The 27,048-nt window shown below is 33.0% G+C and overlaps 1 protein-coding gene across 8 annotated transcripts in view; it reads left to right on the forward strand.

Moving 5' to 3' along the window:
• Positions 1-27,048, forward strand: part of LOC143225595 (CCR4-NOT transcription complex subunit 2-like) — a 59,320-nt gene that overhangs the window by 15,139 nt on the left and 17,133 nt on the right. For 3 of the 8 annotated variants that reach the window (XM_076455310.1, XM_076455316.1, XM_076455317.1), the window contains exons 4-9: positions 8,190-8,291; positions 16,653-16,762; positions 21,194-21,229; positions 22,723-22,824; positions 23,675-23,758; positions 25,887-25,921. In XM_076455310.1, coding sequence (XP_076311425.1) covers positions 8,190-8,291; positions 16,653-16,762; positions 21,194-21,229; positions 22,723-22,824; positions 23,675-23,758; positions 25,887-25,921 — 469 coding nt within the window. The remainder of the gene's footprint in view (positions 1-8,189; positions 8,292-16,652; positions 16,763-21,193; positions 21,230-22,722; positions 22,825-23,674; positions 23,759-25,886; positions 25,922-27,048) is intronic. The other 5 variants (XM_076455312.1, XM_076455311.1, XM_076455313.1 and 2 more) reach the window with 5 other exon arrangements.

The following is a 27,048-nucleotide window of genomic DNA, read 5'->3' on the forward strand; positions in this document are numbered from 1 at the left end:
TTGCATAACATTGTAGTGCGTCCCCTTGTAGGGCTCCATGGTGGGTGGGGTCATTGGGTACCAAAAAAAAAATAAAATAAAATAAGTAAAAAACAGTCAACAGGTAAATTACCACGTCTTGAAGACTCAGAGCAGCAATTTTCAACATCTGTAACACCTGTACCTCATTTTCTTATGTTACATTCTCTTTCAGAAAAACCTTTAGGGCAAAGGCCAGCAGGGTCTTGCTGGCTCTCCAAAGTCAGTAAAGAAGCTTTGATCTGGAGACATATTGGTTGAAACATCCCAACACAGTGAACTCCTCTTGAATTCAAAGTCAATTGGGGATGTACCTATTGAGGTTACCCCTCATGCTACCTTGAATTCATCATGAGGAGTTATTGTTGAGAGGGATTTGAAGAACGTCCCCAAGTCAGAGATTCTTGCTGGTCTCTCCACTCAAGGAGTTTCTGCAGTGAGGAGCATCTCCACTCACAAATATGGAGTTACACTGCCGACATATATCCTCGTTTTGACATTTACATCACCATGTGCGTCTGCCACCATCAAGGCAGGTTATTTAAATTGCAGGGTACGGCCGTACGTTCCAAACTCTCTTCGATGTTTCCAATGTCAGACGTTCGGCAACTCAAAGACGTCATGTCATGGTCCCCTGGCATGTGCTCATTGTGGTGGCAAGGACCACGATGCCTATGAGTGTGACACGGACCCACATTGTGTCAACTGCAATGGTTCTCGCCCTTTCTACTTTCGTTTTTGCCCAAAATGGTTGGAGGAAAAAGAGGTGCAGCATTTGAAAATGACTTATAACATTAGTTATCCTGAGGCTCAGAAATTGCTGTCCGCCACTCCATCTCGGACATATGCTGCTGCACTTTGTTCCACAACTACAGTGGAAATGCAGACAGATCTCTCTGTACCTCCAAGAGAATTGTTTTCAAAACAAATGAAAAGCCTTTTAACCTCCATGGTTAAAAAGGTTTATGATTTGACTTCTACACCCATCTCTGTTCCTCCCATACATTCCAACAAACCACAAGATCCACATCCTTTGGTTTCAAGTACAGGCATTTCTTCTGATACATCTTTTTCTCCCACCCCAAGATGCAAAACAATCATTCGTTCACGCCCTCAGTTACTGGAATCCCCTTCCAACAACAAAGACCTGCCCAATTGACCCAGGGCAGGATCCATGGAGGTTGATAGACCTTCTCCGAATAAGGACAGTAAGGAAAAAAAACGTGGTCGTAAATAGAAGGGTTCTCCAGCCGCTTCGCCTACCCGTCATTAAAAATGGCCACCTTGATACAATGGAACTGTCGAGGTTTACATTCTAATCTGGATGATATCAAAACACTGATTGCTTCCTACCATTCTGTGTGTCTTTCCTTACAAAAAACATTTCTGAAACCTGCTGATACAGTCACCATTCGTCAGTTTTCTCTGTACAGAAATGACAGGTTGTGTGATGGACGAGTACATGGAGGGGTAGCACTATTGGTTTTTCAGCATGTGCCCACCATGTATTTGTCACTCAACACGCCCTTGGAGGCTATAGCCATCCGTGTTTCTTTGGGTCATACCATCACTGTTTGTTCTCTCTACCTGTCCCCTGGAGAGAGATATGATCAATTAGACTTTGATGCTCTCGTTGAACAGTTGCCATCTCCCTTTGCCTTGGGGGATTTTAATGGACATCATCCCTTCTGGGGAAGTTCTGTTATTGATAGGAGGGGTCACTCTGTAGAGCATATAGTCTCTGATCACAACCATTCTCTTTTCAATACTAGTTCTTTCACTTATTTTCATGCACTTAGTCAGTCCTTTACTGCTATTGATCTCTAGGTATGCTCTCCTTCATCATTTTCCCATTTTTCGTGGAGGGTTGACAATAATCCATGAGGCAGTGATAATTTTCTTATACATTTGAGAGAGACTGGCCATGGTTAATGCCACCCTACCCGCTTGCCCCAGTGGAAGCTGAATCAGGCAGACTGGTCCACTTTCACTGCTCTCGCAGAACGTAATCTGCCATCGTGAGTCAGCCATCAATAGATGACTGTGTGGCAGCAGTAAGTGACTGTATTATACAAGCAGCTGCTCAGTGTATTCCTAAAACCTCGACACATTTCCCACGATATCCTCGTCCATGGTGGAATCCTGCTTGCCACTTGTCACAGAAGGCTCAAAAACGAGCCTGGGATACTTTCCGTAGATATTCCATACTTTCGAACAACATCTCTTTTCAACAGTCCTGGGCTCATGCTAGCTGGGTAAGACGTCAAAGCCAGAAGGAATCTTGGAATAAGTTCACAACTAGCATATCTTCTACCATCAGTTCCAAAGTCATATAGGACAGGATTTGAAAGGTCAATGGGCACTACAATTCTGTCCCCCTTTCGATCTTATTCTCTGAAGGCCAAGAGGTAGCTGATGTCTGGAGCATTGCCGATACTCTAGGTGAAAGCTTTTGCTGGTTATCTAGCACTTCTGCTTGTTCCTCCACCTTCTTGGTCATCAAGACTCGAGCAGAGCATTCACCTCTTTCCTTTCGAACTGACTGTCTCTTTGACTGTAATTGTCCCTTTACACTGGTGGAACTGAAAATGTCCCTTCATCGGTCTGGCAGTACATCTGTTGGACCTAATGATGTACACTATGACATGCTGCGCTATCTTTCTCCTGCTTCTCTTGATATTCTTGTAATTGTTTTTAACTGGATCTGGCAGGAGAAGGTTTTTCCTAATGCCTGGCGCCAAACTATAATCTTACCTTTCTCTATGCCTGGGAAAGGTCCCAAGATTCCTTCAAACTACCATCCAATTGTTTTTGCAAGCTGTCACTGTAAGACCTTAGAGAGGATGGTTAATGCTCGTCTTGTTTGGTTCCTCGAATCAAACAACCTCCTCTCGCCCACCCAGTGTAGGTTCCGCCGACAGTACCCCACCACGGACCACCTAATTTGACTTGAAACACCAATCAGAAAAGCTTTTCTCAAATGACAACATCTTGTATCAATATTCTTTGACATTGAGAAGGCTTATGACATAACATGGAGGTATGGCATTTTGTGAAACCTCCATATATATGGGTTGCATGGCCATTTACTCATGTTTATTAAAAATTTTTTAATGGACAGGAGATTCCAAGTTTGTGTGGGTTTGACACTTTCCCGTTCTTTTTTACAGGAACTTGGGGTCCCTCAGGGCTGTGTTTTGAGTGTCACACTTTTCAGTATAAAGATAAATGCCATCACTGAATAACTCCCTCTTACTGTTGCAAATGGGCTCTATGTCGACGACTTTCACATCTCGTGTCAGTTGTCGAACATGAGATATATTGAGCAGCAACTACAAACTGCCCTTAATCATGTACTGAAGTGGACTACGGTGAACGACTTTAATTTTTCTCTCTCTGAAACCGTTTGCATGCACTTTTGCTGCCAACGGGGTATTCACCCTGATCCTGAACTCCGTATGGTGAAGTTTCGCTGCCAGTGGCCCCTGAGACCAAGTTCTTAGGGCTTGTCTTTGACCATAAGCTGACCTTAAAACCACACTTAAAGCAACTATGGGTAAAATGCACAAGAGCACTGAACATCCTCAGTGTCCTCTCTATCGCCAGTTGGGGAGCAGATCGATGTTCTATGTTAAAGATATATTGTGCTCTTATTCGATCAAAACTCAACTATGGATCAATGGTCTATGGCTCTGCCAGACCCTCGGCCTTAAAGATGCTGAACCCCATTCATCATCAAGACTTTGACTCTGCACTGGGGCTTTCTGCACCTCCCCAGTTCAAAGCTTATACGTAGAATCTCATGAACCTTTTCTGCACCCTCACAGTTTGCAACTGTCTTTACTATATTCTTCAAAACTTCGTTCCTTACCAAAGCATCTCACCTGGGGATGTGTTTTCCTTCCTCAGTGGGCCATACTTTTTTCAGAACAGACGATCTGCCATTGCTCCTTTTGGCCTTTGCATCCAGGCGCAATTCGATGAATTGGGTCTGTCCTTGGATAACATTGTAGAATCCACTGTTCAGCCCATCCTACCATGGCTTATTACAGCCCCCAAATGTGACCTTTCTTCAAGTCATCTGAAAAAGACAGATACTCCCGATTGGAAGTACTGTCTTTTATTTACTGAACATCTTTTCGAACAATCATTCCATTCCAATTTATACGAATGGTTCCAAATCAGGTAATTCTGCGGGCTCTGCCATGGTTTGTTGCAGTTCGGTGGTTGCACGCAGAATCTCCTCTACAGCTTTTGTGTTTACTGCTGAATTATATTCCATATCTCTTGCCCTGGATCATATTGAAGCTGAGCAGTACTCCAACTGCACTATTTATACTGACTCGCTTAGTTCTCTACTGGCCATGGAATTGCTTCACGTTGGCTCACACCCTGTTCTCGCTGATATTCAAAACTGACTGGCTCATTTCTCATTAACATCTACTTCTATCCAGTTTTTCTGGATACCAGGCCACATTGGTATTCGCGGGAACGAGCATGCAGACACAGCAGCTAAATCTATCTGCTCTGGCATTATCACCACTGTGCCTATTCCGTACATGGGCTATGGTCCTGTGTTCAAGGCTCTGCTCTGTGCCAGCTGGCAGTCCACTTGGAGTGAGCAATGCGAGAACAAGCTTTTTCAAATAAAACCCTATATTGTGCTTTGGCCGTCTAGCTTTCGTGAGGTTCGGAAGGAGGAAGTTGTTCTAACTAGACTACGCATTGGTCACAATTTTTTAACTCATCGTTTTCTTTTATCTGGAACTGTTGCACCAGTGTGTAGTTTGTGTAACACTCAAATGACTGTAAACCACATTTTACTTCCTTGCCATTGTTATGACTCTCAACGACGGCACTATTTTAAACATGTTCTGTCCCAGCGTTTGTCCGTAACATTGGACAGTGTTATTGGTGATGGTAACACTGTTCACCTTGATAAAGTTTTTAGTTTTTTAATGGCCATTAATCTTATTAATCTCATTTAAGTGTTTGATATTTATTCATTACACCATTTTAATTGTGGTTCCCTTTTCAGAGTCTCAATCTCTCTAGTTCAATTTGACATTGGAAAATGGCCAGAACATTAAATAACTTGACACCAGGACTGGAAAGGCCAACTTCAGGTGATTAACACTGCTGTTTGAACTACCCATTAGTCGTCCTGGCGAGTTGTTATTACAATTTTGCTGCATGTCTTTTAACACTTTTATTACTTTACCTTTTAGTACTGGCCATAATGACACATAACCCGGAACAAGGACTGGAAAGACCAACTTCAGGTGACTGACGGTGGTTCTTGTACTTACCTGTATGTCTTCCTGCCGGGTTATGATCATTACCATTATGCTACAGGAAGTCCTTTACAACTTTGTAGATTGGATGTTAACTTGGTTTTATGCCATTTTCTGTTTTTAATTGCTGTTTTGTTTTTACCTTCATTTCCTTTTATGAATTTTACTACATTTACTTTACTTTTACCTTTTTACTGGACATTTGGCTAATTATTATTACGATTTTGCTACATGTCTTTTAAAACTTTTATTATTTTACCTTTTGATAATGGCTGTTATGACACATAACCCGGAACCAGGACTGGAAAGGCCAACTTCAGGTGACTGACGGTGGTTCTTGTACTTTCCTTTTAGTCTTCTTGGTGGGTTATGATCATTACCATTTTGCTAGAGAAAAGTCCTTTACAACTTCTCTTACTCTGCTTTCTCTCTTAACATTGTAGACTAGGTGTCAACATTGGTTTTATGTTTTTTTTTCTGTTTTTCAATGCTATTTTGTTTTTAACCTTCATTTCCTTTTATGAATTTTACTACATTTAATTTATTTTTACCTTTTTACTGGATGTTTGGCACAGATAGCCTAGCTGCTTAGTGCCATAAAACACTAAATCAATCAATCAATCAACCATTTGGGGTTTTTTCTTCAATTGTAACCTCAGTTAGGCCCAGACTTTTTCCTCTTTGTCTTTAGTATATTGAGTAAGCAGTCAACAATGCCCTCACCTCACTTTCATTCTCAACTCAAGAGTTCTCTCTCTTTTGGGGATATGGCTTCCTTAGAAGCTTACATTCTCATGGGTCAAGCTCTTGTGTGTTCCCTTTGGTGGATATCCCTCGATCAGTGAATCAGTTAGAATTGATCTGGCTTGGTGGCTAGACAGGGACTAGACCACAGTATTGGTTCAGCTTCCTCCATGTAGTTCAGATTTAATATCTGTTCATGAACACATCTTTAGAGGGTTGGGGTGCTCATCTTCAACTCTTGGGAGATTTCCAGTCTCTAGTTAGTCTAAGAGTCTTCTCTCCACAGCTATGTTCACAAATTTATGGTGGTTCATGGAGGTTTTATCCATTTCCTTCATCTTTGAGTGAGGGTGTTTATACTACACTCCAATAACTCTACAGTGGTCTCTTGTCATCAAGTAAGGGGGCACCAAAATCAGGTTATTGTACTTTTAGACCCTGGATCTCCTTTTCTGGCCCTACAGTCAGCATGTGGTGGACTATGTTTGTCACATTCCTGGCACCCTGAATCTGATTATAGATCATTTATCTTGACCCAACAGTGTTCTCTTCATGGTGTGGTCCCTTGATTCACAGGTCTTTTTATTGGGTGCACTTGCAACTGGGAACACCTCATAACAATGCTTTCACCACCCACTTGAACACCAGACTTCCTTCTTTTTGGTCTCCTGTTTCACACCCATTATCTCTGGGAGTTGATACATTGATTTAAGATTGAAGAGGTCATCATGTCTATTATTACCCCCCTATATCACTTCTCCACAGAGTTCTATCTTTAATCTAATCTATTTCATGTGCTGTCCTCCTGGTTGCTCCATATTTGCTGCCACAATCATGGTTCCCACTGCTCTGACCTTTAGTTTACAACCTCCTCTACCTTTACATCTATCTCAGTCTTTATTCTTTCAACCTCAGTTGGACATCATTCATCCAGGTGTTAACACCATTTATCTTCATGCATGGCTTTTGTCAGGTTCATTGCCTTAGCCGAGGAACTGACTTCACATGCTACATCTTTCCTTTTCTAGATCCATAAAATTTACTTCCATTTTTATTTATAAAGGCAATAATCTACCTTGTGCTTTTGGTCTCTTTGACTTGGGTACCTTCCTTCCCACCCTTTCATTCTTCATCTTCTTCAATTTTTCATCTGGTTGTTTGACAAAGACTTGTCCACTTTATCCATGTATAACTGCCAGATGTCTTCTGTTGTGCCACGTTTCATATGTTTTTGTCTTCCCCTGTCATTTTCCTCTCTTTTGACTGCTTTTGGGTTGTCCGTCCTCCATAGCTAAGTTGTTACTTCTCTTAGACCAGATTAAACTTCTGACACAACTTTTTTTTTCCTCCACCTATATCAGGTTAATTTCCTTCTTCCAGGACAAAGAGCGTACTTATTCTACAAGTAGTGTGGTTTCCTACATATAAACTTCATTACATCTTGGAGCACACCTGTTTATTCTGGGTGGTTGTCTTCCACTAGGTTTCATTGTTGTGCACCAACAACAGCCTCTTTACTTTTGCAATCAGTACTCTCACCCTCTCTTCCCACTGTTGGTGTTATTCTTTTAGATCCAGAAAATCCTCAAATGAGGAATAAGTGGAAATAGCAAAGGGAGCTAACTGCATCAGTATAGATGCCACCATTTTATTGGTTCAGAGTAGTTGCATGACATGTACATGTTTAGAAGTGGTATGATATGGGCAAAGTATATAGACGTATTTTTCAGCAATGCTTAAAGTGTAGAAAGAAGATTAAGGCATCTGTGTATGAGGAGAGAGGTAAGTACCTCTCCAAAATACACTCTCAGTGTAAGAAAATGTTGGCTTTAATGATTTTAATAATGATCTCTAAAATCAATTCTCTAAAATTTAATGCAATAATATGTTAAAAATTTGTTTTTAATTCACATAAGGTATTATCACATTTATATTAAGAAATAAATTGTGTAAATTACAATGTTAATCTTTAATTTTCTTTTACAAAATATGCTTCACTAAAATTATTTTCTTTGTTCAATTATGGGGTCTGTAACTGTAAGCTTATTAACACTCATTTCAATTTTTATGGAAATTAACTGTTACTATGTTGTTTTAGTTATTTTTTCATTTCATTCTTGATTGTCACTTTAGTCGGAGTATACTTTCACTGAGTACAAGAGGACTGCAGAATCAGAGACCATTGAATTCTCAGGAAATGAAAAGAATGGTTGAAATGACAGGAAGTTTAGGAAGGTGAGGAATGATAATGATTTAGTCTTGCAGTTTGTAAATTTTACTTTTGCATCTAGCAAGATTATAAACTTAAAATCATTTCATGTTCATCCTATTCATATATTTAAATAATAATTGTAATGATGTCATTTATATTTTGTAACCATTTATCATGATTTTCCTGCATATTGGTGCTGTTATCTTAATGTAAGAAAACTGGTTTGGAACCAGGGCATATACAAGTTTTGAAAATCCTAGAATATCAATGGTTTTTATCACAATGTCTTGGAAAAGTCCTTGATAAGGAAAAACTCCACTGCTCCTATGTCCTTGTTTTTATTGATAACAAGCAACATTATCATATTTCAGTTTTACAAAAAATGATCTCTATAAACTTCCTCAAATGACCAAATCAAACCACTCGTGTTGTCTGACTATTTATTTGAAACGGAACTTGCAGTCTATTGTACACTTATCTATGAACATACTACACACACAATGTAAATTCTGATCCTCAACCAAAATTATCAGTAAATTCCCTAAATACAAAAACGTTTTGTCCCTGCAAATATGTTTTGTCCATATTTTGTTTAAAAAAAAAGAAAAATATTGTACTTTATACCAGAGAAATGTTGGTACAATAACTAAAAGGGGTTGAAAATGTTGGGAATGTTTTGCTTTTGTAATTGGCTAATAATGCTGTTTTAGTCACTAAACTTTCTATTGTAGACAAGCTGCATGTACTGAGCATGAATGTTTTTGTATGGTAACACTAACATTACTGCAATTTTTTTTCTTCTTGCAACTTACAACTTTTATAGTAACTAAGATTTATCTTTAAAACAAGTACGATATTTGTATGATGCATGGTAGAGTCGACTTGTTGTCCTTTGATCACTTTGAAAGAAAAGTCCAATAAATATTATTCCAAAATGTATTTACCATCTGCTTCAGCCTTATATAACCCACTTAAATGCCCTTGGCATTTTCTGGCCTTGTGATACTCTTCACTTATGTCAATTCACCCTCTATTCTGGTATTGTATGTAGGCACCTTACTAAGATAATGTACCCACTCCTTGACAGTTTTTCATGGTGTTCTCTTATGAAGTGTTGTACTTTCTTACATTCTGAATTGCAATTTTGGTATTGCCTTTGGATTTTTGTATAATAATCATGTTCCTGTAGAAAAAAATTGCACTTTTTTTGGGTTGTCTCTGCAAAAGCTTGTCAGACCTCCTCTCAGTTGAAGCTTTCCATGATTTGATCCATTGTGAGATAGTCATATATTTGACTTTGGGGGTGTTTCTCCTAGAGATTCTGAGGCTTATTTTCTTGATGATCTAGAGCATTGTGGGGTAATTTGGACTTCCTTTTTTGGCTTCTTTCTTTATTAAGTTAGCTTTTCATGAAGCCAATTTGGTTCAACCAATTTCTGCTCCTTTTTTCAATTAATCTCTTGGCCACTTTCCCCAATTACCTTTGAGCTTTATCCTTTGTTGATGGTGGAAAGGCCAGGGAGGGACTGCTTAGTTTTTTTCTGCTACACTTGGTATTACTGGTTCAAGCTGGGATATTTACTTTTTTATTACGTGAAAGGATAGAAATACCCTTTACCTTGGCTGTGTGCATGCTTTGGCTTACCACCACTTCGATCCTGTAGATGAGATCTGCTTTTGGATATGTGGAGATTCAGACTAAATCTCATGATCACTTTGAACAAATCACAATTTTTTATATTTGCTTGACCATCATTCTTTCAATGAAATATTTACCTTCCCTCCAAATTGTGTATGTTATTGGGATTTATAGAGTAAATACCTTGTTGGAGGGTGTTCTTTTACCTGCTGTAGCTTTCCTTGAGTTATGAGGTTCCTTTTCTCTGTTCCTTGATGTTCATGAGCATCCCATAATTGTGGGATCATAAATTGATGTCACCCATTTGCTTTTTTCCTTGTTGTTTTTGGGGTCTGGGTGTGACTATGCATTGTGTCTCAATCCCTGACTTCTGTTCCTTGCTTCATGGATGCTCAGAATCGATTACATCCTTAGCACCAAGGCTCCTCCACACAGGCTGATTGTTGCCAAAGATGTCAGTGTTTACTCTCAGTAAGTGGGGTAGGTTACTACAATTGATGGATACCTGGTCTTCCTTCACAGCAAATCCATGAGTACATCAGGTTCTGGTATCAGGGTTGGCCTTCCATTCATTTCTACATCTTTATTATCTTCTCATCCTGTGATATTTCCACTCTCAACTTATTAGTGGAGTGTGAAGTTTTATTCCCAGGCTATCATTGAATTGAGTTATTGGTCACAAGGACAGCAGTGAAAGTCAATCTCATTTTTCCATGATTTTATTTCCATTTATTTGTTGTGCCTGAAATGACAGGAGATTGGCAGATTATGATAGATATTTCATGTCTGAATCAATACTTTGATCCTTCCACATATACAAGAGTCTTTTTTTTCAACCTATATTGACATTCTTCACCAGGTCTGGAGATGGCCAAGTTTGATGTTGTTGATGCATTTCTAGTGAATTCATCCTGCCATTATATACATTTCATGCATAGGAATCAGTTTCTGCTGTTCAGGGATCTACACTTTGGCCTAGCATCTTCACTATATGTTTCCTCCAGGATCATATGAGTTTTACATATTTTAAGCAGGGCTTACAAAACTCCCATCTTGGTTCAGGCTATGGAATTGGAAATCAGGGTTTTACTAACGTGGATGGTTCTATTTATTTGGGAATGGTTTTATTCGTTTTTGTAATGAGCATACTTAGTTAGAGCCCTCTTAGTGTTCACTGCATAGTCAATGGATCAGAAATTCCAATCCACTGTATCGTCCAATCTCTCAGGAACTACATTTTGGAGCTTGACTGATGGATGGATCAGTACAGCACTACTTGCCTTCAGTGTACCTTTACTCCCCCTGTGTTCTAAGTTTTATCTTTTCACAGATGCCTCACTTCCAGTATAGTTGCATATGTTGAAAGTCAGGAATTCCAGAGTATATGAATGAAAGACAAATCTTCTTTCCATAACAATAATTAAGAACTTCTTACTGTCTAACAAGTTATGGTTCCTGTTGAAGAGGAATGTTGTCATGATTATTTCCATTACTTTCACAGTGGTGTTTTAACTTTCCTGTCATGAGAGTATGCATTATTGGGACCTTTGTTTTTGAGCTTTGGTTAATTTTATACAGGGTTCACTCCCATCCTATCATCCTGGAGTGATGAATTTCATAGCAAGTCGTTTGTCTCAGCCCAGTTGATTTCTCTCAACCAAATGGATTTTTCATTGCAAAGTTTTTAAAGGTTTTGCTCTCAGTTTGTGTCTTCAATGATTAATGCATCTTTCAATCTTTGTAACTCAACTGTAAGTATTTTTGGTCCCCAGTACATCATCCTCAGTTTTTGACAGTAGATGCATTCAGCCCAGAATGGTTATGATTGCAATTCTCTGTCTTTCCCCTCTTTGGCTGTTATTTAATTCTGGTTATAATTCAGTCCTGTACCTGAGAGCTGTTGGTAGCTCCATATTGGCTGGCAGGGCAACCTCAATGCAACATTCTGCACAGAAACTTTTCCAAGCTTACTGGGGCTTAACTTCTAAAATGTTAACTTGTGGGTGGTTTATGAGGGGGTTTAAACCCACTTCATCCAAACATGCTTACCATTTTTTTTTAACTTGAGTCTAGCTTTGTCTTCTGTTATTTTGTGTAAAGTAGTTTTATCAACACTTTTCATTATTTGAAACATTGGAAAGCTTTTGACTCTTCAGTGTTATCTGGCCTTCTCTAATCGTTTAGAATCCTTCTCAGACAACCTTCTCATTTAATTAACTGGTATATTAGTTGAGTATTCTATACATTGTTTCAACAGCCATTTGAGTCTTTGCCCTCATGTACCATGTATCACTTTTCTCTTAACCCTTTTGCAAAGGGCTGGGTATGATATACATTAGTTCATGTACATGTTTGCAAGTATTAAGTTTTTATACTATAACTTTTAATTCAGTAAGTGCATCTTCACAAAATTTGATATGATTTTTGTAAACATTACAAGTCTTTTACACACAAAAAATCAAATTTTTAATGAAGTATTTTTACTCCAGATTTGTTTGTGAATATATCTGTTTCAAAGTAGTCTGAGTGGAAGTGGTTTTCATATTATGATTAAAAATGCTATTTTTCTTCCCCAAAATCTTGAGTTTTGCTTTTAAAATCTTTAAAACCTTTTAAATACATTTCAAACATTTGTTTTCAGTAAAACTATATCTTTTCAGTTCTTCAGCCTGTAAATAAATCCTAAAAGTATAACAAAAAGGCAAGCGATAAAATTAGAACTAAAGGAGCACATGCCTTTTTTTTTTTCTTCTTAATTATTGATCACAAAGTTTCAAAGCACTTCTTAAATGTTTGAATTGCTAAATGTTTGACGTTTATATTTTGTGTTTATTTTATCACCAATGAGTAAAGTAGAACCCTACTGAAAGAAAAGACCAATAAATTATTGTTTGTTTCAGTAGGCTGTTTACATGACATCACTGAAAGCAACAAAACACACTGAAGTAAATAATCGACTTGACACCTGCTTTGAAGGCATGATATCTAATGGATTATATATGTTAAATTTTTTCTTGAAGAACTCAGGGTAATCACACTGCTTTTAGAATCAGTGAAAATGTTTATGCTGACATCAGGATGGTTTATTTATTGTTTTATGTATGTATTCTACAGTGTTTTCAACAGGACTTTTCTAGAGTAATAACATTACACATTGTACTTGCCAAAACTTTTATTATATGGTTTGGTGCCAGTACAATAAATACTACAATTCTTTGAATATTGGTAATTGTATTGGGGTGTTTAGAATATAGTGGCATAGGTGTACCAAGATGTTATTTGAGCACATGATTATAAAATTCTATTTCCCATTTTAACACCTATTAATCAACTAATAAGAACTCAGGTTTCAGTACTACCTATCATACTTGTTTAATTTTGCAAGCATTATAAATCTAGTTTATTTTGGAAAATATTCTTATTTAGATTGATATTCATTTATAGTTTCTGTTATATCTTTTCTGTTAAATAATGTAAACAACTTTGTATAACTGTACATTTGTTTCAGTTTTTTTGAATGTACATTGTGAGAAAATGTACAACTTTTCATTGCTTTCTCTTACTGTATATTATTAAATATTATGAATAATTGTATGTTGCTTTGTTTGCTTTTACTTTACCTTAATTTAGACAATTCAAAAAACACAAACTCAGTAGGCCTAACTACATAGCCTTAAAAATACAAATCTAAATGTAATATCAATATTTTGCAAACTACACTGATGTTTTGACTATCATACTTTAGATATATATCTGTGTATTTACTCATAAATGCTTAAAGTTTAGATATTTTTCTTAAAACATGGAACAATAAATGAAAATTACATAGAAAGCAATGATTTCTGGTACTTCAAGTTACAGTGACAAAAATATATTTTGCCCTTGTACGCATTTATTGCTAAACTTCTTTACTTCAGGTGGAAGGTGAAGGAATATAATTTTTGCAGGCTTCAAATATACATTTTAAAAAGAAAAACAAATATATTAAGATACTATACTGGTACACCCTGAATATTTGTAATTTTCTGAGGTTTATAAATAAAATATACACATTTGAAAAATTAATATCCATTCAGATCAACAAATTGGTCATCACCATTCAACAGACTTGACTAAATTATTATTTTATCTTCCAGTATCTTTACAAACAACTGTCAGAATCACTTGAAGTACTTGTTTTTTCTATTAGTTCTAAAAACACCTTTAACAAAAGTGGGTGGAATTAAACAAGAGGTTTGGAAATAATGGAGTAGGAAGAGGGACTACTCTAGTTGATTTGCTAGATACATTTCTTAGCAAATCAGTGATAGGAGGTTCTATGTTTATATTATAGTTTGCCAGTATCTAAAATTCATGTTTCTAATTCATCAGTGGACTATATACATAGATATTGTGTATAAAATAATAAATAAATGCACCATCAATACATGATGAGGTACTTTGTGGTGCACACAGATTGATATTAAGTTGATTTTTATGCTTTTTAAGTTAAAAATTTAAAATGTATGTTAAATTTTGAAATATAATCTCTGTTTTGATACCAATTTTATTGATATACAGTACTGTGCAAAAGTGTTAGGACAAGGCCAAGAAGTAGATTTCTGGTTACTTTTAAAGAACAATAAAAGATAGATCATGGGAAATACATCAAAATTTTATTAATCTTCATATTTAGTACAACAGAAACTCAGTGGAAGTGATTTAGTTCAGCAAACAGTTAATATTCTGTGTGTCCCCCCTTTTGCTTTAACTACAGACAGTTCTCCAGTTATTATTGCAACATATTTAATCAAAGTATCTTTTGAGATTTTACTCCAGATGTTTTTAATACATTTCTGTAAAGTTTCTTTGGTAGTAACTTTTGATATGTCACGTTTTTGATATATCAAATCCCAGATCTGTTTAATTGGGTTGGGATCAGTGTTCTGTGAAAGCTGTTGCATCATTTGAATGACTTCAGCAGTTTCCGTTTTAGCTAAGTAATTCCTGCATAGGTTGGATGGGTTTTTTTTAAGGTTATTATCTTCTTGGTTGGTAGTAGAATCCTCCATCAATAATAGGTAAACCACTTGATATACCATAATTTGATCAGTATCTGATGGTAATGTATCCTGTGGCCTCAGCAGAAGAACACCTTCAAATCATTACACTGCCTCCCCCATATGTCTGCTTCTTCCTATCTAATTTTTAAATTTACCTGTCTTGGTTTCATAATCTATGGTGTACTTAAGCATTTGGGGATCATTTAAAATCTACAACAATTGTCAGAGAGTCCAGTCAGCATTATGTAAAGATTTTTATGAGAACTCTCTGCTCTACTGACAATTTTCTACACCTTTTAAGCTTGGCATGACAACAAAACTTAATGTATAGTGTTAAACTTGCTTAGTGCTATTAAATTGAGGTATTTCATTTAAACAGCAGTATACATACCAAATTGGTGTTGTAATGATAAGATGGAAATAAGCTCCATCACTTGTCAATTCATTTCTCTGTTATTATGAAAAATAAAGGCTAAGGAATTATCCTCAAGTTTTAAACCTCACTACTATCACAGGTACATTGTTATTTTAATGATTTCAAACATGCAAGTCAGTTCTTGGAGTTACTCGATAGTAGGAGGTGCATATCTCATCACAGTAGTCAATATGATATGTATCTTGATATTGATGCTGCAGTATTTAGATACAGAGGTTTTACCAATAGTTTATTACATAGTTTGACAGCCTTCTCTGTAATTTATTATGTGCATTACTAAGAGTCATATATAAGCACTTCACACTTTACAGTGCTTTTTTTTATTCTCAGGTTTAATCAACTAAATGGTAGCTAGCAAGAGAATTAAAATAAAAAGTTAATATTTACTTTGTTATTGTTAATGTATTATGTTACTCTGCATGTAATGTTTTTGATAAAACAAATGAAGACAACATGTGGTACTTAATACTTTTCCTTTATTGAATTGTTAATTATCAGCAAAAATACTTGATTAGAAATTCTGATTTTTTCTGTATGAAAGTCTTGTGATTTTATTGAAAGCTTGTCATATTTAATAAAAATGCATAAATCATATTGTATCAGATAATATATTGATACAGTCATATCCTGGCATCATGAGTTATTCATATCTTGTATCGTCACACAATAGTCAACAAGATATGATAAAATTTACTACTTTTTAGATGCATTAGTGCATAATAATGAAGGCAAGTTCGAATGTGAAGTGTATAATAAACATACACCTATTGGTTTATATACAAATTTTCCAGTTTTATCCCAATCTCATGTTTAAAAATACATTTAATGAACACCTTATTCATCATACATTCAGGATCATTGGCATATATCAGTATTTACTTAAAGAACTTTAAAATTTTAATTATCTAGATAACTGAATTAGGTTTCAGAGTATGTATTGATGATATTGCCATATGCTGTAAAATATTCATTGTTAGTTAAAAACAACTAAATAAGCATTTCCATGAGAGTTTATCAACAAATAAGGTTTGTTATTTTTAAACCTGAAAGTAAGTTACAAAATTTCTACAGGTTTAAAGATAAAATTTTGTCATTGATAATAACTAATTTTGTTCATTAATTTAAATACCCTACGTTTCAGAGAAAGTTATTTTTGTGTAAACACTTGTCTTTTTACAATACATTAAATGATTTTCCAAAATAGATTTTAGTAAACAAAATTTTAATTATTTTTGTGTGTGTGTGTGTGTGAAATTTCTACTTTCAGTAGTTCAAATTCAATGGGAATTATGTTTGGTGTTTCACGTAATTCAAGGGGTTTTCCATCTACAAGCCTGATGAATAACTCAATGAGTTCTGCATTCTCTTCTAATCCTGGTAAGTGGCTTTCATCTAATTTAGAAAGAAGGGTATTGATGATGAAGGGTGAAGCTTTGATTTTCTGTTTGATGTAGGAAACAATTCTATATATATGAACTACAGAAAAGACATGGATACGGCTAAGATCTAATATATACTATTACCTTACATTTACTGAGATAATCAGATTTATTTTAGACTCATTCCTTTGGAATTATTAATAATGCATTATCAAATTTAAATATATTCAGAAAAAATGTATATTTTTTTAATACAATAAAATCTTATATCTGTTGATGCATGTATGTATGTATATGTATTCACTTTTATGAAGGGTTAATGACACAGTGTAAACCTTAGATATTCTATATATATTTATCTCAAATCATACATAAGTTTGTGTGTTGATTATAGTCAAATATTATGTAAATATTGGTCATTTCTGTCAACTGAGTTTATTCATCAATTATATATTGTGACTAAAAGATATCTTATTAAAACCCTGAATGGCTTGAACATTTTTGTACTGTATCTGTTTGTCATGTCTTTTATATCTCTACTTCTTACTTTACTTCCTATCTGTAAAAAGAAATCATGTTACAATGTTGAATTATGCCCCACCAACATAACAGGAACCCAACCTAATAGTGGATGGCTTACCAGGAATGTAAATGGCAACTTAAACATTTTATGGCATGTATTCAACAAGTCTAGTAGGTTCAAATGTTTGTATTTTCAACATTCTGTCAGTAAAGCACTACTGAAATATCTAAGTTTGATAGAAGTGACCTTACTTACACATTTCATTGGTTTACTGCAGAAATGAGCAGTTTACATGTAGATGTGTAGCAGCAAACCTCATTTTCAACATTTCTTTGCATGACATGTTTTCAGCTATACTGATGTTCTTGAAATCCTTCAGCTGTAGATCTTTGGCAAGCCTACATTTCACTGCATAAATTTTAATAATCCTTTATCTATGATCAGTTGTTTAGGTTATTCCAGGGCCAACTGCTTGAATCAAAGTTTGTGCAATTGTAATATTTTCACTGTAGGATATTGATGATGCACCTTTCATTGTTATTAACCACAAATTTCACTACTGAGTGATGTTTACTGGAATAACAGTTGTATATACATAAGACACAAATCTTTATCTATTGTACATCCTCTGAAGTGGTGGGCATATTTAAAATTATTAAGGGCTGCCAAGATTCAAAGACTGAAGCAGTATTGAAATAATATGGGGGACTTTTTTTTAAAATTTACATATAATTCAGGAACTTTATCACAGAATTGTAGAACTAGCACATTTTAAACATGGTATGAAACTGTTACCAAGCATTGTTTCCAATAAATGTTATGGTGAATTAAAATTATATATTTAATAGATTTTACAATACTGCAAGTAAAAAAAGCTCACTAAAAATGAAAAATGTCAAAATAAAGTAGGGATGACAGTACCAAAAAGAATGCAAACAAGAATATAGGAAGGATACATCTATACATAAATCACCCTTACATCGCTTTCAATATTAAATTTAATGTTACTCTGTAAAATAACTACAGGATTTGTCAGTCCAACCAACCTTGTAGCAAGAGTTTATAATAAGACATGTTTTGACTCAACTTAGTTTTCCTTGTGTGCAAGTCCAATGCTTTTAGTTATGCTACATTGCTGCCTACTCTAATATGACCATGATATTATGATAAAAACTGCATGCCAACAGTTAGCAACATGTAACTTCCAACTGCAGTAATATTAAAGTCAACAGTTACAAAATGTTTCTTATTACTTGTTTTGTTGACATTATTTTCTCCTGACCAAACATTAATGTATTATATGAATGTATATAATATAAATTTAATATTATGTGCATTGATTGATTATTATTATCATTTAAACAAGAATTATGACTACTACTAGTTATTATGACTGGTGGGTTGGTCTTTTTCTGATTTGGTATCTTAGAGATGGTGTCTTGCCTTGTTTGGGGGCTTAATGGGTATAAAAACAAAAGAAAGCAAGTGGCAATCAACTTTTAAGGTAAAACTCTTTGTAACTGTTGATTTTTAGCATGCATATTTTTAATTATGCCTATTGAGTTGACTACCTTGGCCATCCCTATATATAATCTACTAACTCTGTCATAAAATGAATGTTTTCATGCTTCCCTTAGTTTCTGCCAATGGTCCTATTGTGATATCTGATGGCAGTTATTCTCACTGAATAGTTTTATGAAGGTCTAATGCCATATGACATAATTGATTACTCAAATTTGATAAGTTTGCATCGTTGGAACACGTATTCAGTAAAGATTTTTATAATTTGGCTTGGAAATATATCATCTTTGGATTACCAGAGTATTTTTTTTTTAATTTTAGTGTATTGAATAAATTACCTTTTATGTATATAGATTTTAGACGTTGATGTTTGTAAATGAAACAGAGTAGTACTATTGCATCAAGAATGATGTTAAATTTTAAGAACTTTTACAGAAAGATTGGTTTGGTTTTCTTCATCTTAAATTCTTAACTTTTTACTACTATTTTTTCTCTTCAAAAAAACAAAAGAAAGGTAGACTATCAGGTTTAAATTTATTGAAAATAATTTAACTGTTGGAAATTATAAGCAATGTCAATATTTAGCTTTTTTAGTAATTGCAGTAAAAGACAAGGCAACTGACACAGTTAAAAACATTTTCACAAAAATTTTTAACATATCAAAGTGTATTCAAATTACAAAAAAAATGTGAACATTAGGACACAAAAATTTTTTTATTAAATGTTTTGGAATAAGAAAGACTCTGTGATCACTAATTGATAGAAGGGAAAACAAATATTAAAGCAACAGGAATGCATATCTTAGTATAAGTGTCAAAATCAATTTAGAATAGTTTCAAGTTGTTTGAAGGTTGGGTGTTTTTGAGAGAGGTAAAAATTGTTTAATTATGTTCATTCAAGTATAAGGAATACAAATATTAATAGTTGGAAATTATTAAACATCAAATTTCTTGATCTTCATAACTATTCATTATGATTTTGACATCAGTGTATTGTTATGTTACAAAAGTATCATCTAGACATCTGAAGAAATTTCCCTCTCTTTCTCTCTCTCTGTATATATCTCAATGTGATTTGTTCTGCTTTTGTTTGAACCTTTGTATTTCAGATGTAGGTAAAAGGTAGATGAAAACTTTGGGGTGATTGACAAATTTAATGTTTTGGTCAGTTAATGTGGATGCTCTGCCATGTAAGAGAAGGCATTGGATGATGTATTTTTCAATATGTCATATTTTACACCAGAAAAACATAGACCTATATTAAATTGAATTAATGGCAGTTTCAGGTGTGGTTTCTCACAAGTACTGGAAAACTATGTATAAAACTGCCAACAAGTATGATAATAAATCAATAATTTATAAATTTATTTACCAATAGTTATTGAAAAATCTGCTTTCCAGATTGTATATACCAATCCTTTTATTGTAGATCATATATATTAGTCACTTTGTAAGATAGTATGAATCATTTAGAATTATCTTTAGAACTCTTTATATGGTAGTTATATAAGGAGTTAAACATTTATCTAACGAATCTGAAGATATAACTAAATCATTGTAACTGTGATGTGGTTAGGATCTGAAATACGCAAATATTTGTATGGGTGCAACAAATATTCTGTTTACTTCAAATTATTTAACAAACTTTTTGTATCTTTGCTGGAAGTATTAACCATATATATATATATATATATTTAACATAAACTATTTAAGAGATTGTGCTTTTTTGACATTTTAATGATGTTGTATTCCAAGATGTTATAATTTTCTTTGTTTTATGTAATCCAGTTGGGCTGGATGATTAACTCGAATAATTATCTGTGAGCATTGATTTGTCACATAATATAATTAACTAAAGTTACAAAAATAATCAATTAATTGATATTAGTGTTTCATATTATTACTGATTTTAATTATCTGTTGTTATTTTTGATTAATTCAAGGCTGTTCAGCTAAACTTATTAATTGCATGATTTGTGAAAATAGTCAACTAATTAAAATTGGTGTTTCCTATTATAACTATTTTCAGTTATTTCAACTGTCCAAGTTTCATGAGAATTGTCAAGCTCATTAATTTATTATTGAATTCCAATGATTGTTTAGCTGTAAAGGCATTTTAATAATTTGTTGATTAATACATGTATGCATTTTTAGTTACTGTAATTAATATATTTTTATAGATATTTAAATTTTCTAATTTTTTATGTAATACAGTAAACTGGAATTAAAATGAAGCAAACCATATTTATATTAGAGCATGTTTTGGTAATTTAATAATGGATCAAAATGAAAATACTGACTAATATCTAATGGGAAATCTTGTACAGTTAGTTGAAGAACTTAGCAATTTTTCTTGAGAAAGAACTTTTTGGTTATTTTCTGGCAGAATCAAACCACTACTACAGTTACAGCAGAACAAATGGTAATTACCTAAAACTAAGTTCATGTTCTCTCAATGTTTGTGTGTATTTAAAGATTATTTGTTCTACCTGAACAATGCTAAAGATAGTGCTAAGCTGCTTGCTATAAAATTATAACAGAACCAATTCCTTTTATTGAGATTACATGTACTTTTTCAATTATTGTACACATTGTTTTACTTTTTTTTGAAATGTCAACCACAGCTCATTTCATTTTAAAACAGTAGCATTACAGCTAGAACTTTCTTTATGCACCTAATTATAAGTGAATTTTAAATTTAAGTTATTTTGACAAATATTAGTTCTTTAAATATATCTTACTTTCATTGATTGAAAAGATTGTCACATTTTATGAATGGCTTGATATTTTTATAAAAATCAGCCATTGGTGACACTTATTTACACTTCGATAGTTCTTTGTTACAAAATAATAGGCTGTCTTTATATAACTATAGTTGCTTTGTAACCAGTAAGGTGACCTTCAGTACTTTTCATGTACAAGTATAACAAATTGTTGCCACTTTTGATTTTTCTTTTTGAAACATATTAACCCAGGTTTTTACAGTATAACAATCTGTGTATCATCTGATTAAATTTGTTATCTTCTTATTTAAGTACAGTTAATAATTTGTATAAATTAATTGTAGTTTTGGAAGGATCAAGCATTTTGTATCTATCATCAAATAGAAGTTAATACAAAAACCATAAGTGTTTATTATTTTATCATTATTTTCAGACTGAAAACTGAAATATTTTTAAGAAATTTAAGGGACAGAAAAGTGAGATAGATTTACTGTGTGGTTAATGCGAATATAGAAAGTGTAACAACATATAGATATTTTGAGAAATACAGTTACTGAGCTGTGTTTGACATCATATTTAAAACAAGAGTAAAATTTAAATTGTCTTTTAATCTCAGACTTCTATGCAAACTATCAGGCTTTCTGTTTGAGTATTTATAAAATTAAGAAGTTGCTTGTCTTTTTTCTTCATTGTAAGTGCTTTCTAATTTATGCAATCTAAGCTAGAAGCTTATTGACTAGTTTATTTTATAAAGTCTGGAACAACATTTTCAAAAAAGAAAAAAGTTGTTGGTTGAAATTTCTCATATTTCCAGATTTCATGCTGGAAAGTTAGTACAGGTAACTCATTAGTATTTCTGTAGTTTGATGCTTCTATAAACAAGGAAGACAGCTGGAAATCTACTGTTGAAAATATTGTTTCATGCTTGAGCTGAAATTATACTTAAATTATCAACTATGTTCTATGACCTCATTATCCCATATATTTTTGCCTTAGCTAACTGTTTGTACAAAATATATATTTTTTTTCATTTAAGGTATAGCATGATCTAAGATGATAGATATAAAAAAATGTAGTTAAAGTAAAATTTTAATAGTGATATTTAAAACAGTGCAAATCTTATTTATACAAAAAAGAATAGTTTATTAGTTGAACTATGAGTATGAAAGGAATTTCTTCTTCCACTACCTAGCTTTAGATCTCTCTGAATTTCCATCTTTGACCAACAGAGGTTCTCAAGAAACTAGTACCTCCAGTTTAGCCTCAAGTCTCATGTCAGGTAGACCTCCTTATGGTAAGCTTAGCTTACAACTTTGTGTGTGTTTGTATGTGATAAACTTTTATGGTTGTCATACTTCCCAGTGCTTTTAAAGAATAGCTTTATCCTGCAAAAGAGAGAAAAACCAATTTGAAATGTCCCTTGGCAAAGAAAACATAGGTTCTAAAGATATATGCAAAATGTATGTTGTAAGTAATATTATGAAACCTTCTCATAACAAGTCAAATCCTGGACTGACAAAGTAAGATTTCCAATTTTTTTAATTTTTTTACTTTGAAAATTTCTCTTGGTTTTAAATAATAATGTTGTTAAAAGCACCATTATATTTGTTTCCATAACATATTAGATTAATTGTCTTGCATTTTTTCTGTATCTTTTATCTTGGTATTTGTCATTTTGGGATTTAAATAAGTTATGTATAAGTTATTGAAATATTTTCTCTGTTTTTGTTCATGCTTTTAACATTTATTACAAGTAGTTTTGCGTCTTTTCAGATATTATTTTTGTGGCATGTATGGATGTAACTAGCAACCCAGTTTTGTTGAGTTTTCTCAACACAGTCTTTGTTTCATTTTAATCTTATTTCATAAACCAGATTTTTGAAAAGTTAAAAAAATAATATTTTAAGTTCATTTGCCTTATGCATAAAGATTTTTAAAGAATAAAGATTAATATATGATAATAGTTATTATTATTATCTAATACCACTCTTGGTTAATTATATATTAATTTTTTTCCATATTTATACACTAAGATATATAAACATGCAAATTAAAGAATGTTTTTAATATACTGGTACTTTCATTATAAATGTAAAACATTTCATTTCACATGTATCTGTACAGCTTTTCTATATGTTCTTTAGTTGGAATGGTTAAACAACCACCCAATGAATCTAGTGAATTTCACATACACAATGAAGATTTTCCTGCTCTGCCTGGTTCTCAAAGTAAGTTATCTGTTTAAAACTATGGCAGAAAATTAATACCTACCTGGTGCAAAAGTATCCTATAATTCACATCATCCATGTAACAATTTAACCCTGTTACCATGGTTATCCTTTACTGCTCATTACAAAGTTTTAGTGTCTTACATTCAAAATTTTATTAAACATTATGTTTATATTATACCAATTATAATAGCACAAAATCTTAGCAAATAATAGTAATAATCTTAGCAAATTTAGATTTTAAGGCAATACATTAAAAAAAAACAACAAAGTTTATCCTAGTGTGACACAAGTGACACATTTTCTCTTAGCATGTCATCATCCCAGATTTTTCCATCATTCCTTGAAAAGTACAAAATTGCTTGGGCAAACCACATTTATTATAGTCTTCAGTTTTGTTTGGTTAAAGAGCTGTCAAATACAAAATCAAACCCATTCTGTCACACCCACCTGTTACATCCTCTCTTTCATAATTCATTAATAGTTCTCTCTTATGTTTAATTATATATATCTATAACCAAAAGAAACTAAAGGTTTTCATCTGTCAAGTGGAATACTGTGTATTGTTATGTTTTGAATAGTTAAATGTTAATCCTGTTCACATGGGAAGATTAACAACTGGCATGGATGAATTTATTACAACTCCTGATGCACAGTTAGAAAGCCAGATTGATTTTAAGAGGTAAAGGAATATGTCTACTTTTTGAATGTTATTAATCTGTATTGTTTGATGCATTATTTAATTAAATAAAAATTATTAGGTGTAATACTATGAGTAGTAGAAAAAAATTAAGGTTGACTCTTTGACAATCGAGAGCAAGAAAAAAGAAGATTGGATAACTATTTTATTTCCTGGTTTTCATATTTATTTTTTATGTATAATTATAAAAGTAACTAAAATGTTAAAGTAGGGATCTTTTTAAGTCACTTAACATTATATAAGTAAAATAACAGTGATCAGATGATAAAAATGTTTCACAAGGCATGTATGAGGCCCGCTTGCATTAATTGTAGTAGCTTGTAGGTAATGTGATTCAATATCATAACATGAGCTGCACATGCATCGAGTTATTTACAACTGCTAATAGCAAGGACAGTAGTTAGACATGGTTCAGAGGGCAATAAAACAATGAAATTTAATTATTAATAATAGATGTATATGGTTATCAACTGAGAACTACTCAGGATAAACAAATGTAGTTTTATGTTACAATTTGAAGAATTCTAGAAAGGAAAAAAAAACAACTAATTTAGATTTATTTTGATTTTTTTGGTAGTTACGAGGTCTGTAAAATTGACCAATGCTGTTTTGAAATAAGGTAAAGAGAAATATCTTGACATTATAAATTTTTATTGAAAAAAATATGTTTGAAATGCATTTTTGAGGTCATTGGGATATAACACAAAGGCAATTTGAGATTTTTGAGATTAAGTAAAGTATTTTTAATTCTAACGTGAAAAATTACATTGCACACAGACTCTTAATAACAAAATACTCAGTATATTTGTATAAAAATCTTTATTTCATTAATAATAATTCGCTAAACGATATGACTTTTTTTGTATGTTAGACTTGTAATATTAACTGAAAGACACACTATACTGAAAGTCAGAAATATTAAATCTAAAAAGACTTTAAATGAGTACAAAAAGATCATATGGCTAATCATATAGACCAAGCCCATATTGAGAGAGTTAAAAAGTTGTGCTTGATGTAGCATGAAAAAGTATGGCATAGATTGTCTCATGCTAGATAAAATAGTATTGTTACCAGCTAGTATAAAAGCAATGTATTCTGATTGTAAGCGAAGTTTTGTATTTTCACACCATAAATTTATGATTTTGCAGTCACCAACTCATTGCAAATGTAGTTTTTTTTACTTACATTTGTAAATTTGTCTCTTCCAAAAAATAGTAAATTTGATAAATAAACTAAAGAATACAATAACAGATTTTCTGAGATTGGCCCATTTATTGTTTATAAGTACAGTAACATTGTTACTGAACTTTATCTTTGGTAATCAACAAAATCATTATATACCATGTAGAAAACTTCATGCTTTTCTAAAGTAATATTTTAACTTGTACAGCCTAATAATTAATGCATTATTTTTGTCTGTATTTTCAGGTCAAGAAAGTGGTCAAGATAATTCTTCTAAAGTGGTTAGTATGTTTGTACAACAATTGAAATTTTCTTAAAATTTATCAAAATAAACAAACTTTTTACATTCTTTAGTGCACTTGGTGAAGCTAAATTATAAATTTGTACAGATGTTAAAAGATTCTTACAAACAAATCGTTTTAAAAATGGAGATTAGTTAGAACTTATAAGAATAACATAAAGTCTAATAAGTCTAAACAATAGCAGCAAAACACTAAATTAAAACCATTGTAGTAAGTTTCAATTTCCTAAACAAATATCTTACTGTCTAATTTGTTTTTCATACAAGTGATGTTTTGTGTTTTGATTGTGTACTGAAAAGTATCCTCTTGCACCTTCAAAAATAATAGCATATGAACTTTGTTTTATGTCAAATTGTTTGTACAGATCTAAAACTAATTTTATAAGAACTGCATTTTATTTTTCATGAAATAGTAATTATTGTTCACATTCTTAACCTCAAATTTCATGCCAAGTCTTGCATAAATATCTAAATTCAGATGTTGACTGGTTATTTAGTTATAGTTAATACTTTTCTAATCCTGCACGTGGATTTTTTCATTGACTCTGTCTGTAGACCTGTTCCTTAACCTGATTTTCTTTACTAACTCACAGTTCACAAGTAATGTGCATCTTCTATTAAGGTCATTAGTTCAAGTACTTCATGATGGTATTCTGCTGCTTTTGGAGACCTACCTTTGTAACCAAACCTAAGAGCGAAAGGTTGAACTTTATTTTTAAGTTCACACCAACAAACTATAATTTTTTTTTGTTTCTCAGCTTTTCAATTATATTATATTTTTCTGTATTTTATTTTATTAGTTGATCCTTTTTGTTGGAAATTGTAGATTAAGAGGTTGTTGCTTTGTCAATCAAACAGGTTACCATTATTTACTTATAGTTCCCCCAAAAAAATGGAAAATTGAAGGCCTCTGACAACTCTGTTTTAAAAATTTTTTAGATTAAAATCTTCAAGAATCAGTGGATGTTATTTTGTTAAATACATACTTTCATATTCCTGGCCTTCTTTATTTCACAGCTGTTATTTATGGTCATAGTACATTTCTAGTTATATTTTAGTATCTGACAAATTAAAGTAGTAGCTATGTTTACAGTAAGGAGAATCAGA

Source organism: Tachypleus tridentatus, chromosome 9, assembly GCF_004210375.1.
Source record: "Tachypleus tridentatus isolate NWPU-2018 chromosome 9, ASM421037v1, whole genome shotgun sequence".
NCBI classification, from domain to species: Eukaryota; Metazoa; Arthropoda; class Merostomata; order Xiphosura; family Limulidae; genus Tachypleus; species Tachypleus tridentatus.